Source organism: Lepidochelys kempii, chromosome 16, assembly GCF_965140285.1.
Source record: "Lepidochelys kempii isolate rLepKem1 chromosome 16, rLepKem1.hap1, whole genome shotgun sequence".
NCBI lineage: Eukaryota > Metazoa > Chordata > Testudines > Cheloniidae > Lepidochelys > Lepidochelys kempii.
This window is the reverse complement of record NC_136395.1, coordinates 15,941,750-15,957,470: the sequence shown is the minus strand read 5'-3', so window position 1 is coordinate 15,957,470 and position 15,721 is coordinate 15,941,750. Positions and strand designations below refer to the sequence as shown.

General features: G+C 44.8%; 1 protein-coding gene across 22 annotated transcripts in view; it reads left to right on the top strand.

Annotated features, from left to right (window-relative positions):
- The window catches only part of DNM1 (dynamin 1), a 104,103-nt gene that overhangs the window by 32,028 nt on the left and 56,354 nt on the right, over positions 1 to 15,721 (top strand). For 21 of the 22 annotated variants that reach the window (XR_012155249.2, XR_012155247.2, XR_012155250.2 and 18 more), the window contains exons 2-8: positions 871 to 944; positions 2,943 to 3,092; positions 5,455 to 5,658; positions 6,562 to 6,660; positions 8,493 to 8,653; positions 13,769 to 13,911; positions 13,992 to 14,127. Coding sequence is in view for 18 of the 22 variants with exons in the window: in XM_073314338.2 (XP_073170439.1) it covers positions 871 to 944; positions 2,943 to 3,092; positions 5,455 to 5,658; positions 6,562 to 6,660; positions 8,493 to 8,653; positions 13,769 to 13,911; positions 13,992 to 14,127 (967 nt within the window). In the remaining 4 variants the exon portion in view is untranslated. The remainder of the gene's footprint in view (positions 1 to 870; positions 945 to 2,942; positions 3,093 to 5,454; positions 5,659 to 6,561; positions 6,661 to 8,492; positions 8,654 to 13,768; positions 13,912 to 13,991; positions 14,128 to 15,721) is intronic. The other variant, XM_073314334.2, reaches the window with a different exon arrangement.

The following is a 15,721-nucleotide window of genomic DNA, read 5'->3' as shown; positions in this document are numbered from 1 at the left end:
TCATCCCCCAAATCAAGATATCTGCTCCTTGATTATAGGGAGCGTCATTAGATTGACACAGAAATAATGCACGTTCACTGCGGGGGGACGGGAGGAAGAGGGTACTGGCCTTCCCAGCATTCTGGAGCAGGGTTGGTGGTCGTGCAGGCCTCTCCAGCATTCTGAGCAGTACCATGCTCCCAGTATTGCAGAGTATTAAAGCTGAGGTAGAGCTCTGTGGAAATCAGTTTAATAAGAATACCTTTAGGGAGTTTGTCAGAAATGCCTATGGGATTTAGAATCATAGAATATCAGGGTTGGAAGGGACCCCAGAAGGTCATCTCGTCCAACCCCCTGCTCAAAGCAGGACCAATTCCCAGTTAAATCATCCCAGCCAGGGCTTTGTCAAGCCTGACCTTAAAAACCTCTAAGGAAGGAGATTCTACCACCTCCCTAGGTAACGCATTCCAGTGTTTCACCACCCTCTTAGTGAAAAAGTTTTTCCTAATATCCAATCTAAACCTCCCCCACTGCAACTTGAGACCATTACTCCTCGTTTTTTTGGGGGGGGGTTAAACCTGCATTCATCCCCCAAATCAAGATATCTGCTCCTTGATTATAGGGAGCGTCATGGAGCACATGTCCTATTGACTCAAGGGGAACTTGTGCTCCTAAATCCTTTAGGAGCTGTTGGAAATCTCCCCTATAACCCTTTATTTTTCAGGGGGGGTGGGACGGTGTTTTGTTTTCCAATGCCTTGAATTTTGTTGCTCTCTTTCCCTGGCTAAGACACTCTGCTTTAGAATCTCTGAATTTCTAAAGGCAGCAAAGCCATGAAAAGATTGAAGAAAGGAAGCCATCACTCATCAAAAACTTCCTATTTTATTTCAGGGACTTCCTGCCCCGTGGATCAGGCATTGTCACCAGACGCCCACTGGTCCTGCAGCTGGTAAACTCTACAACAGGTATGTGAGCCATCTCCACTCCCATCCTAACCCAGCACATAGCACAAAGGAATAAAGTGAGGTACAACCTTCCCTCTCTGCAGACACCAACATTTTCTGTATTGCTATATCCCAGACAGAAAAAATATTCATTGCCAACCTCTAATAAATTTTATGGCTGATCTATAGGAATATAATCAGAGTATACTGAAAATCTTACACACTTTGTGTGGTTCTCACTCTGTTTCCCGATGGACAGATGTTCACATCACAAAACCCACCACCACAGTTGACACAAAATTGGCAAACTTGTTGACAATCTGAGAAGAACCCAAGGACTGAATGGGACATGGAGATGAACTCCCTGCTCACTCCTAGAAGAGGCCCCTCCAATTTGGGATAAAAGTTAATTGGCAGAACCTTGCCATGCTATCCCTGCTCTGTGGGAAAGAGAAGACAACAGTCCACAAGGCTGTCAATTTGGCACTTTTTGCCAGCACTAAACTCACTAGGAGCCAGGTTTTGATACTTGTACTCAGCATGAGTTCTGCTTTATTCTGAGAGCAGTCCCACTGAAATCAGTGGTACTACTCAATGTGAGAAAGCAACTTGGAATACGTTCCCATAAAAATAGTACTTTCATTTCAGTCTATTTAAAATCTAGGCTGCATTAAATGTTCAGGAGCAAAGTGCTTCTCATCAGCTTGTGCTGAATTTATTAGGTGGCTTCACCAAGATCCTCCTGACTTTCCCTTGACTGCAGAGCTATGATTTACTGAATGGATGAGACCTAGATAAGACTGGAGGACCCTAGCAGTCAGCTTTCCATAGGATTAGTAACTATAGTAGAACCTCAGAGTTAGGAACACCTCAGGAATGGAGGTTGTTCATAATTCTGAAATGTTTGTAGCTCTGAACAAAACATTATGGTTGTTCTTTCAAAAGTTTACAACTGAACATTAACTTAATACAGCTTTGAAACTTTATGATGCAAAAGAAAAAGACATTCTTAATTTAAATGAAACAAGCACAGAAACAGTTTCCTTACCTTGTTGAATATTTACATTTAACACAGTACTGTACATGCTTTTTAAAAATTTTTTTTTTGGTGAGGGGGGGAGACTCCGCTGCTGTCTGATTGCGTATGTCCCGTTCCAAATGAGGTGTGTGGTTGACTGGTCAGTTTGTAACTCTGGTGTTCGTAACTCTGAGGTTCTACTGTAATGTAATTTAAATGTGTTGAGAACTAAGCATCAGAGTGTCAGTTACAGAAAAAGAAATGACATTTGGGCTTAGTTATTTACATCAGGAGCATATTAGCTAAAACTGTCTCTTCTGCTATACCTAAGACAGGCATAGTGGGAACTGAAGTTTCACCGTGAAGATACAAGGAGAGTCTTTTCGGCCAGTAACTTAGGGCCAGACCCTGCCAATGTTAGCTGTGCAGAATTCTCATTGAAATCAGTGGGATTGCTGGGTGTAGCTCAATGGTAGAATTGAGTTCTTAGTGCTTGAGAGTGTGGGACACTTATCCCAGCCTGTGTTTCTCAGATCTGTAAAGCAGCAGTTCTACTCCTCAGGTAATGGTAAGCAGAAAGTTGGTCCTCTCACCACTAGAGGATGACACCATTATTTACCCCAACGCTCTAACAAAGTGCTAGACACTGATCACACAACACTAAACACTGTGTTCCACTGCAGTGTGTGCATGGTGTTTATCCCTGCAGACAGGTGTATATTTAGCTGCCTTGGTTTCAACAGAGGAAGACCTGAATCATTAATTGGATATCAAGGGGAGGACTCTACCCCTCCTGGGACATGAACTGAGGATCAGCAGCTCTCTGGCTTGAGCTGAAGGGGATTCCCTCAGCTTTTGGTAGTGATAGGAGTACCTTAGTTACCTCCTCTTTGCTAGCCTCCTGGCACTAGAGGTTGAGACCTTTGCCACAGCTTATCCCTTTTGACGGTTTCCTCAGTCCAGCAGGGACACACTATAAGTTTCCAGTGTTGTTTGACTAGAATTTGGAGAGTTTCTACACTGCAAAGGGAAGAAGTTCACCGACTTCGAAGAAATACGTCTGGAGATCGAGGCTGAGACAGACAGGGTTACTGGCTCCAACAAGGGAATTTCCCCTGTCCCCATCAACCTCCGGGTCTACTCTCCCCATGGTAAGTACTGTACAACATCCAAGACTGGAGTATTTGGGCAGGGGGGGAGCAGAATGGTGGGGTTGACTTTGCACTCTGATGCTGCTCTGTCTTGGAGTGAAGGTAGTAAGAACAGAAATGGCTGCCGTGAGAGCTTGCAGACTCTTTGCTCGCAAATCCCCACAACAGGCTGGACCATGCGGGACCAATCTCCAGCCCTTTGACCACATTGTGACAACTCACTCAGCTTTCTGACAGTAGTACACTGTGTTGCCCCATGCGGGACCTAAGATCCAGACTCAAATGGGATCCTGCTGTGCCAGGTTTGTAGGGACTGGGATTGCTGTGGAGACAGCATGCTCAGCTCAGGGGAAAAAGAGCACCTTGCATGGCTCTCAAGTGATTCCCCCCCCCCAGTTCACACAGGGGCGGCACTGATAGACTTCAAAGGGAGCCACATCCAGCACTCTATTGGTGGAAAGGAGAGATGCTATGATATAGGGGAATGGGGTGTGGCTTTTGAAATGGGATTAGATTAGCTCCCTGTCCAGAAAAAATAAAGATTACAAAATCCTTAGTGGTCATTCAAAGACCTTATAGTTGATGAGATTTTCTTCTTTATGCATCCGATGAAGTGAGCTGTAGCTCACGAAAGCTTATGCTCAAATAAATTGGTTAGTCTCTAAGGTGCCACAAGTACTCCTTTTCTTTCTTCTTGATTGAGATACTAAATAATTCTGTAAGCCTAAATGGCTGCTGGGAACTCTCCCGTCATAATCTGCCAGTGCTACTCCACAATTACCTCTGCTGGGTTTTCTTTTAACATTTAAATGAGCTGTTCTCAGACTATGATCAGGAGATGTATGGTGTTCAGAACAGAGATGGTGAAGGTATCTTCATGTGCTCCATAGAATGAAAAGGTTGAAGAATCACTGATTTAAAGACAGAGTCTCTTGGTGCCTGTGCTCCAGTTCCTTACCTGTTACATCCTGCCCCTAATCTTAATGGGCCCAGTCCCATAGCCCTTATTCAGGCAAAACTCCTGTCATAGATATTTGGACATTTACCTGAGAAAGGATTGCAGGATACAGCCCTATAGTTGGTTAATCATCTTGTGCTTGGCTTTTTCTCAACATCACTTACCTGACTAACTGCTACTGCAGCAATGAATTGCCACTTCCAAATGAAGCTCAAGGGGTTGTTCAGATTTAAAAGCTGATAGGAAATCTGGCATCATGTCACACCATTGTCTTTTTTTAAGCAGAATCCCCCACCAAAATCAATGGCATAATATAATATGGGCCCTATTCCTGTATATATGAACCTATGAGCATTGTTTACTGCCACACAAAAGGGAGATGGAGTGAATGGCTCACTGAAAGTCAGCCCTCTCTCACTGTATCTCTGTCTTTCTTCCCCCAACACCTCTTTTCTGCACCAAAGATGGGGAGATGCTGCAGAAGTTTCTTGTAGTATATGCACTGTTTGGCCCTTGAGCAGGAATGACATCAGCCATACTGAAAGGAGGGTCTCCCACTTTACACTGAGATGCCTTGGCAGCAGGAGACTGAAGAGACTAGGATGTGGCAAATAAAAGCCTTTCAGAAGTTGTTGCATAATAGAGATTAATACACAGCAAAATATTTGGATTGATAAATCTTTTGTCCCTGTCTGGTGTCTTCCAACCAGGGATCTCAAAGCTCCTTAAACTGCAAAACAACTGAGAAAGATTGGTCAATGTTATTAGCCCTATTTTACAGATAGGGAACTAAGGCTCTGAGATGAGAAATGAGTTGCCCAGGGTCACACAGTCAGTGGCAGAAACAGGAGTAGAATTTGGAAGTCCTGTGTCCCACTCCCCTGCTCTAACCATTAGACACAAGATAGGAATATTGCCCAGTCTTCTGGCTCCCAGTCCCCTGCTCTAACTACTAGACCTCATAGCTACTACTTCTCTATTAATATGATTATTATTATTAATAATACCTAGCCCTGATAATTCACTTTGCATCATCAGTAACACACAGCACTTTACAAAGGAGGTCAGTGTCATCATCCTTATTTTATAAATGGGAAAACTGAGGTAGAAAGAGATGAAGTGACTTGCCCAAGGTCAGAGCAGGCCAATGGCAGAGTTGGGAACAGAACCTATAGAATTCTGAGTCCCAGTCCACTGCTCTCTCCACTAACAAAAAGGAACTATCTTTTTTTACTTTTTTTCTGGGATGCATGAGACTCTGGGTGCTGCTAGCTGAGTTACATGTATATATCTATCATGCTTATCCGTGCAGTAGGTAACCACTTTTAAATTTACGGATCCCTCTCATAAACACAACAAGGTACCCTAATTAGGACCCTCACTCTCCTCCTTTTCCTTGTCTAGTCCTGAGTCTGACACTTGTGGACCTACCAGGGATGACAAAAGTCCCAGTGGGGGACCAGCCACTTGACATTGAGTTCCAGATCCGGGAAATGCTCATGCAGTTCGTCACCAAAGAGAACTGCCTCATCCTGGCTGTATCCCCAGCCAACTCTGATCTCGCCAACTCTGATGCCCTCAAGATTGCAAAGGAGGTTGACCCCCAAGGTAAATCCAGCCTCTGTTTTTGTTTTAGCATGGCACTTCTGGCACTAGATCTGGTTCTCCCTTGTCCCTGGATACGAGTAATGGTGTATGCCAAAGACGTGTTACCCTGCTCAAGAAACAGTCTTCCCAACACACATAGCTCTTGCCCAGTTCACACAACCCCCTGAGACAGTGGTGTTCTCAACCCATGTACCCTCCAATCAGCAAGGCAGTGGCATGCTCAACACACAAAGACTCCTGTGGAAGTACCCTGTCCTGTGGAAGTACCTATTGAGGTTGCTTCAACATGGGTTGTTGTCCTAGAACAGGGATCAGCAACCTTCGGCATGCAGCCCATCAGGGTAATCTGCTGGCGGGCTGCGAGAGATTTTGTTTACATTGATCATCCACAGGCACGCCTCCCTCTTCTCCCCGCCACAGTTCCCATTGGCTGGGAACAGCGACCCACGGCCATGGGGGGCCATGCCTACGGACAGTCAATGTAAACAAAATATCTCACGGCCCACCAGTGGATTACCCTGATGGGCTGCGTACCGAAGGTTGCTGACCCCTGTTCTAGAAGTTCCTGGTTCTCCCTCCAGTGAGGAAAAAGGCTTCTCACCTTCAGTCACCCAACTTCTCCCTAAAGGGGACAGAGCTGTTGGTTAGAGCCATCTGCACTAAGCCCCCTCTCTGCTGTAGTCCAGAATGGGGGTATCTGAGAATCAGCCTTCCCTCTCTCCTCTCCTACCACACTGGTATGCTCCAGTCCCCTCTCCCCCAAACCCTGGGCTGGAAGTCCCATGTGCTGAGTTCAAGAGCCCTTGTGGAACCCAGTCAGGTAATTTGCAGTGCTTCCTCTGCCCAAATAGTTCACAGGAATTGTTGTTGGTTCAAGCTAACATGTCTGCTTGTGTCCCCAAGGCCAGCGCACCATTGGAGTCATCACTAAACTGGACCTCATGGATGAAGGAACCGATGCACGAGATGTGCTAGAAAACAAGTTACTTCCCCTTCGAAGAGGTATGGATCCTCTTTCCATTTCCTCCTCATTCTCCTCCCTTCTTTCCCTTCTGGTCCCATCCCCTTCCTCCAACATTCCCCAGAACCTGTGCCACAACAGTGTTCTCCTCTCTGATAGAATATCTGCCCCAAACCTGATGTTAAATCACTAGGCCCCTCAGTTCCAAGCTGGAAACAGAGGTCCCTCAGTTCCAAGAGAGAATAACCAACCTCCCTACCTCTTTGTAAGGGGAAATGGGCCATGCTCCTCTGCAGGGAATCCCTTCCCAAGAGTCTTTGTACCTCAGTATGCGGTCCTGGCAGCCAAAACCCAAAAGCAGAATCCTGTTCTCTGTGTTATATCTTTTTCTATGGAAGAAAAATTGTAGACATGGGAACCTGGGTCTCACCCCTCCTTCCCAGATATCAGAATCTGGGCTCTCTTTTTCTTTAACATTTATATTTAGGACTTTTGATTTTTTATTATAACTGGTCAACACAGATAAAACACCCCTGATAAAAAGAATTAAACTGGTGTTTATCCAATACCACTGGAGAAACACCGGAAATGGTTACTTGTATTGAAGGGCTGGTCTACAGGAAGCAGTATTATGTGTGACTTCTGAAGCACACCAATGCTGTGCATTAATTGGTCTGTGTAGACCCTGCTGGTGTGCACTAAAGGTTCCCTAGTGCACTTTAACATAGTGCTGTTTGAATGAGTAGTATGTTAAAGCGCACTAGGGAACATTATAAAGAGATTACTCATTACAGTATATATTACTGTATGTAGTATATATACTAATATATATAATAGACATTACTTATTTCCATATACACAAAGATAACACCTCTATTTTGGACACCTGCATAAAACTTAAAAGTTGCTAAAAATAAACCCTGAAAAACTAAATTAATAAACAAACAATAAAAACAGAAGCCTTATTTATACTGTGGTAGCCCAAAAGCAGTTGTTCTCAACCAGGGGTATGTGTACCCCTGTGGGTATGCAGAGGTCGTCCAGGGGGTACATCAACTCATCTAGATATTTGCCTAGTTTTACAACAGACTACATAAAAAGCACTAGTGAAGTCAGTACAAACTAAAATTTCATAATGACTTATTTATACTGCTCTATATACTATACACTGAAATGTAAGTACAATATTTATATTCCAATCAATTAATTTTATTCTATGGTAAAAATGAGAAAGTAAGCAATTTTTCAGTAATAGTGTGCTGTGACACTTTTGTATTTTTGTCTGATTTTGTAAGTAAGTAGTTTTTAAGTGAGGTGAAACTTGGAGGTATGCAAGACAAATCAGATTCCTCAAAGGGGTACAGTAGTCTGGAAAGGTTGAGAACCATTGCCCTAAAGGACACAATCAGATTGGGTAAGTGCTATACAAAGATAAAATAAATGACAGCTCCTGCCCCAAAAAGATTACAGTTTAGAAGACAAGACATAACAGGTGGGTGAGAATAATAATTGAATTGCGGAGAGGACATGATAATAAATAAATGTAATGGGAGATTCACAAATCTTAGCTGGTTAGCAGTAGTGACTGCAGCTCTCCACCTGCCTTCTCTTTTCCTTCCCAGGTATCAGAGTCTAGTGGAAATTCCAGTTTAAATTTTTCAACTTGTTTCTTGGTTCCAGTTATCAGTGGGGTCTCCCTCTCCTTCCACTACCAGGAGTCCAAGTGCAGAATCACCCTTTTCGACTCCCCTTTACCCTCCCCTCCTAGTGTCATATCGCAGGCTCTCCATACCCTGGATTGTCTCCTGGCTGTGTCCAATGTTTCTGCACTTCCTCTGTGCTGCCATCTGACTTTTGGTCTTTTCACTGGTAGGTTACATCGGTGTGGTCAACAGAAGTCAGAAGGACATTGATGGCAAGAAGGACATTCAGGCTGCACTGGCTGCAGAGAGGAAGTTCTTTCTCTCCCACCCATCCTACAGACATATGGCTGAACGCATGGGTACCCCCTACCTGCAGAAAGTGTTGAACCAGGTAACGGAAGCTGGGCTCTGCAGCTGGGTACCACCAGGACAGAGAACAGACCCAAATGGGGCTGTCACCCAGGGTTACTTGGAGATAATAACAATACTAAACACTCCTAGAGCACTTGACAAACATGAATTAATGAATACTCACAATGGATCGATACATGATTACTGTCCCTGTTTTAATGCTGTGAAACTGAGGCACAGAACAGCTACATGATTGACCAAGGTCACAAAAGGAGAGAGTGTCAGTACAGGACCACTAAACTGTGCCTGACTCAAATACACTGAAATAATGAAAAACACTTTCCTCTGGGCTGAAAATCAAGTTCATGCACTAAAGACAAAAGGCCAAATTCTGTTCTCAGTAACATCAGTATAAATCCAGAGTAAGTAAACTGAAGTCAATGGCATTAGTCTGGATTTACACCAGTAGAATTCCTCCTGATTTACACCACTGTAAGTGAGAGCGGAACTTGGCCTACCATGTTTTTGGGGTTTTAGCTTCAAGAGATCATTGCATTTCCTGTAGTCTTATAATATTAATTAAAGTGATTTGGATGTTCAATTAAAAATGATGCCTATCAGAAAATTGTTTTATAAATTAATTTGGATAAGACTCTAATCTGGCTGGAGGGCTGCCTTCTCCTGGGACACATCGGATGGAGGAAACTATAAAAACCAAAACCTCAAATGTTAAGATTTAAGGGGACACCATCAACTTCCAAATTGCATTTGTCTGACAATTTTTTAATTGCTATAGTTCAATTACACCTAAGATCAGTAGAATTGAAAGAAGTTAGCAAAAGCGTATGTACTTTTCTCTATTTTTTCTGGTATATTTTTTGATATATTTGAAATTGTGAAAAAATGTTTTTAAAAAAAGCCTTTTCACCATAAGAATGAGACAGCATTGACTCCCCCTTCTGCCTCTAAGCCCCTACCAACTCAAAAAATAAAAAGAGAGAGAAATGAATACAAATCTTAAAGACTAAAAAAAAATCAAAACCAAAATCTCTCCCTCAAACAGTGTTTTGACCCCAAAAAGGGAAGAGTGTCAGAGACTCCATGAAGTCTTCGAGGGACTTTGCTATTGCTACTGATTTTGGTAGTTGGACTATAATGATGGGTAGCAGTATAAAACCCTAAGATACACAGATAGATGAAACACACTGTGTATTATCAGTAGAGCTGTAGGTGTGCCATGGGTGGAAAAATCTCATGCATACCATGATTTTTCTGTTTGTCTGTGTCTTTTTTTCCTGTCCGTGATTTTCCCAAACAGTGGGTCACCAGGCCCGGGGGAGGCCCACACTGGAGAGCAAGCCCAGTGGCTCCTATCCTGTGGTGCTGAACCCAGCTCCCTGCTCAGACCGTTGAGACCTGATGCACCGGGTCACAGTATCACTCATGTTTTGTCCTGTCCTGGCTGCCCTAACTCACCAGGCAGGATTAGGGTTGCAGTGCCTGGGTGGAACATGCTGTTGCAGATGGTCAGTGCCCATTAGGCAGGGTGAGGAGAGCAGGGGGAGAAAGCTCAGGGAGCAGTCACAGTAAATTTAGTAACCTGCAAACTTTACTACATTTACAAAAAGAACGAGGAGTACTTGTGGCACCTTAGAGACTAACAAATTTATTTGAACATAAGCTTTCGTGGGCTAAAACCCACTTAATTGGATGCATGCAGTGGAAAATACAGTAGGAAAATATATATATACACAGAGAACATGAAAAAATGGGTGTTGCCACATCAATTAAGGTGAGCTATTATCAGCCGGAGAAAAAAACCTTTTGTAGTGATAATCAGGATGGCCCATTTCCAACAGTTGACAAGAAGGTGAGAGTAACCGGGGGGGGGGGGGGGGGAGGAATAAGCATGGGGAAATGGCTTGACTTTGTGTAATGACCCATCCACTCCCAGTCTTTATTCGAGCCTAATTTAATGGTGTCCAGTTTGCAAATTAATTCCAATTCAGCAGTCTCTTGTTGGAGTCTGTTTTTACAGTGACTGCTCCCTGATTTTTTAATAAAACTGCAGTGACAAATCTGTAGCCCTAATCATCAGTTTCCCTGTTTTGCTGAGGATCAGTTGTACTTCCCAGCTCATGCATTAGCAATCTGATAATGTTGCTCTCAGATCCGCTTCTTCTCCCTTGCTGGAAAGACCCCTCAGGTACATGAGGAAAGGAGCAGACAAAATCCTATGCAATTTGTTTTAAAGGAATTAAATCAAACTCTGGATATTTACTCTGGACACTATTTAAACAGGATTGTCAAAAATTGGAATTTCTGGTGATTAGTCAGTTTTTTTTAAAATTCCAGTTGACCATATGATGTTGTAGTAGTGGCTTTCAAACCATTCACCATACACCCCATTTCCATCAAAGCAAATAGGCTCAGGTCCCCACATCCCTTGTGCTAGAGACGAACATCATAGATAGCTACTGTCAAGGGAATACTGGGATACAGTGATAAAGGCCTTTACCTTGGCATGTTCCAGTGAGGACGTGGGGGAAGAGGTTCCTGTGCGCAGAGTTTATCCGGGAGTGGAGAGACCAACTCAGACATGGGAAGGTGAGCTGCAAGTCAGGGGAACAGAGGCTCCAAGGGGGAAAAGTCCAGGGGCATAGAATGAGGAGCATGGGCTCAAGCGGGTTAGGCTGGAAGGACAGAATGGGGGAGGGGTGGCAGAGGCTCAAGGAGAACTAGGCTGGGGGCACAGAGGATGGGGGGCAAAGGCTCAAGGAGAACTAGGCTGGGAGCACAGAGGATGGGGGGCAGAGGCTCAAGGAGAACTCGGCTGGAGCCACAGAGGATGGGGGCAGAGGCTCAAGGAGAACTAGGCTGGGGGCACAGAGGATGGGGGGCAGAGGCTCAAGGAGAACTAGGCTGGGAGCACAGAGGATGGGGGGCAGAGGCTCAAGGAGAACTCGGCTGGAGCCACAGAGGATGGGGGCAGAGGCTCAAGGAGAACTCGGCTGGAGCCACAGAGGATGGGGGCAGAGGCTCAAGGAGAACTCGGCTGGAGCCACAGAGGATGGGGGGCAGAGGCTCAAGGAGAACTAGGCTGGGGGCACAGAGGATGGGGGGCAGAGGCTCAAGGAGAACTAGGCTGGGGGCACAGGCTCAAGGAGAGCCAGGGTGGGGCTCAAGGGGCCTGAGCTGGGAGGACAGATTGAGGGAGCCGTGGTCAAGCAGATCCAGGCTGGGAGGACAGAATGAGGAGCCAGGCCTCAAAGGGGGCCAGGCTGAAAGGACTGAGGCTCAAGGGGGCTCTTGGGCTCCCATCCCCCATTCTGTCCCCTCCTAGTCCAGGCACAAGCCTCCCACTCCCCAGCACCACAGGATCCCCCTTGGGCACTGGCAGAGGGAGCATTGAGAGGAGGAGAAACTGTCTCCCTGCTCAAGTGCTGGCGCAACAGCGGCCCCTGTGGCCAGGAGGAGCCAGTGCAGGCTATTTCCTGCTCAGTGCTTGTGGCTGGCCACCATTTGCATCTGTTGCTTGGCAAGATTGCAAAGGAAACAGCCAGGCCCTGATCCTGCAGCTTCTTAGCTACGTGTTTAGCGTTAAGCATGTTTGTCGTCCCATTGGCGTCAAAGTTAAACACATGGTCGGAAAACGGTAAGCATTTTCCACAGAATATTTAGTAAACACTTTTAAAAAAAAATTTGTAGAAATTTTCCATTTTTTAATGAAAACCTGACAGTCAGACCTGATTTTGTTGTTGAAAAACTGGAAAATTAAAAAAACTTGGAAATTTTCTATGAACATTTTTGTTTCCGATTTAAAAATATTTTTCAAAATTGATCAGCTTTTTTTTTTTTTTTTGACTGTCATGTTGACAGGATCAAAGCCTAAAACAAGACGTTCAGAGCCAACCCAGATCCTGTCCAGACTCCAGCAGGGCCCATAGTTTAAAAGTTTAACGTTTTAGTGCTTTAAAGATGCTGAAACTCGCACAGCAAAGTCCTTCATCCTCCTAAATGGGATACTTTACAGGGTGTCCTCAGATGAGTCCGATTTGGCAGGTCTGATACGTTTATGGATAAGGTTAAAGAGGTTGCAATAAAATACATTTCCAAATCCACCCCCAAAATAGAAATGAAGTCCCCTTTGTTTGGCTAGTTTATGGAAATAAACATAATTTTAATTTTTCTTGTCCTTTACCCAAGAGCAGTAATAAATCTGTAAAATGGGCACAAATTATTTCTCTTTCAAAGGGGAGTTTTGAGGCTCAGTTAGTCAATGTTTGTGAGTGCTTTAGGATCCTTTGTTGAAAGGTGCTAGGGAAGTATAGAATATTATTACTATGTACTTCTCCTAGCTAGTATAGTTCTGTGTCTGATGGCCTTCTGAAAAGGGCATTGCCCAGCTACATGAGAACTGGGTAGACTGGGGTTCAACTCAGGAGACCTGGGTTCAAGTCTCTGCTCAGCCTAGGACTTTAGGGCTTAATCCTAAAACTACCTTGCGCCTCAGTTCCCTGTCTGTAAAAGCCAGATATCCCTACCTCACAGGGGCATTGCAAGGCTCTCAGATAGTATGGTGATGAGGGCCACATAAGTACCTAAATAGATAGTATTTTCACCTGGACACTGGACTGTCAAAAGAAACCAACCTCCTTTTCTTCTTAGAACCTGACAACCCCATTATGTCCACATAATAGGCCTTGCTGCACTATTCATCAACCTTTCATGCATATTTGAAGCTTGGTGGGGCCAATTTGTCTAAAAGTTTTCAGGTATAGATTTTGTCCCTGCTCTGCCTGGTCTCTCTGCTACCTCTGCATTGCAGGGAAGCCCTAGGAGTTTCCAAAGACAGATCCATAACCTAGCTCTTTCCTTTATACTGGAGAGATGACCTATCCAATGATGGCTTCCCCTTGATATAATCTCATTATTTTCCCCACTCAAAACCTAGTTCAGTCAGTGGGACTGGCCCACTCTGCCACACAAGACTGATGCCCTGTGGCTCATAGGAGTAGCCTATTCTGGCCCACAGGGCTAATGATCCTCCTGTCACAGAGAAATAGCCCATTTTGTTTCTGCCCTTTTGCTGAGTCAGCAAACCCTGTTCAATCACAGGCTTTTTAACCCATTTCTCAACCTTCTACTTGTGCAGCAACTGACAAATCACATCCGAGACACCCTGCCAGGCCTGCGAAACAAACTCCAGAGCCAGCTTCTCTCTATTGAGAAAGAGGTGGATGAGTACAAGAACTTCCGTCCTGATGATCCTGCCCGGAAGACCAAAGCTCTGCTGCAGTAAGTGACTCCTGCTGCGCGCCCCTCCTAGGAGAAGTGTATCTGGCAATCTTCCCCCATTCATTTCTCTTTCTGCCTAGGATGGTCCAGCAGTTTGCTGTGGACTTTGAGAAACGTATTGAAGGTTCTGGTGACCAGATTGATACCTACGAGCTGTCTGGAGGAGCTAGGATCAACCGCATCTTCCATGAGCGGTTCCCCTTTGAACTGGTGAAGGTACCACTCCCCATCCTATCCTTCTCACCTACCTGCCTATTTTCTCTCCACCTGCTGTCATTTCTTCACCTGTCCTTCTCAGCTGCCATCTTCTTGGCTCATTGTCATCTCTTCTCCTTTTCATCGGCTGTCTCCTCTTTAATTCGCTTCTTCTTTATTCCTTGACCTTCTCTTTACCTTCATCACTTTCTTTCTCTTCTTCACCTGTCTTTCTCACCTGCTGTTTTCTTTTTCCTTTACCAGTCCTCTCTGTTCTTTGCCTCCTTTCTCTCTCTCTCACCTCCATTCCTGGCTTCTCTTTTCCCTCAGCCCTCACCCCTTGCCAGAGCCTGTCCTCTCCTTCAGCACCCTTCCAGTATCTGAACATGGCCTCTACCTCAGCTCCTGCCCTGGTAGCAGAGCATAGGAACTCCCTCACTTTCTCTTCCTGGTTATGTAAAAGGGTTTTACCTTAACTGTTCTGATGACATGGACCCCAAATGCTGAAGCTTTAGTTTGTTCACCTCAAGCCAAAGAGTGTCTCTGGTCAGCTGAATGTCCATGTAGAGAGGTAGAGTAAGATCTTTGCCTCTGGCTGATCTGCACATGGTGTAGTTTGGGGGCAGATGCAGAGATAGTTGAAAACTGCATTCCATTGATCCTGTTGATGCTGTGGGCAGGGCTGGTCCCGATGTGCCAAGCTAATACCAAACTAAGGGCTGCTCCAACTTATGCTGACTCTTAAACACTCCCAAGGGGCAGAAAATACAGCCAAGGATCAGTAGGGGTTCAGGGACATCCTAACTATGTCTCCTTTGCTACAATCACATTAGACCTTCACTTCTACATGAGCAGCAAAGAAATGGGTGGTGTAAATGGCCCTTCATTGATTTAACACCACCAGAGGATCTTCTTGTGGTGTCCTCCTGGGACTGCACACATTGGTGCTGGGGACAAATTGCACTAGCAGGGAGACACACAGAGCCTTCACTGTATGGGAGAATCTGACCTATAATGTATAAAAGCTCCAGAGGAAAAGGTGATGAAATAACCTTTTCTTGATGGTTTTCAGAACAGAAGATCAAGCAGGAGCCAATCTGTTCCCCTTATGCTTTGGCTTGCCTGTATTTTCACTTAGTAGTAGTATGATCCTTTCCATTTGAATGAGATGCTGAGGCCTTGTCAATGAAAGACAAGAGCCTGCATTGTGTTTGATGATGTAACTTTTCTATGTGAGAGAGAAATCCAGTTTTTTATGTGTATATTGGAAAAAACAGCTGCTGAGATCGCATGCAAACCTTGCAAGGCAAACCATTTTATTTGGGACACAATCTTATATTTTTAGTTTCTCATTCCCTTTGTTTCTAAGGACATTTGTATAGTCAATGAGAGCTGGGCAGCACTTCTGAGGGCACGTCCACTGGAGCTGGGGGTGTATTTTCCAATTTAGGTAGATGTATATGTGCGAACTTCAATTGAGCTAACATGCTAAAAATAGCAGTGTAGCTGCAGCGGCACAGACAGTGGGACAGGCTAGCTGCCCAAGTACAATCCCATCTGGGACCCTAGGTACATCCTTAGGGAGCTAGTCTGACCCACTGCCCATGCCACCATG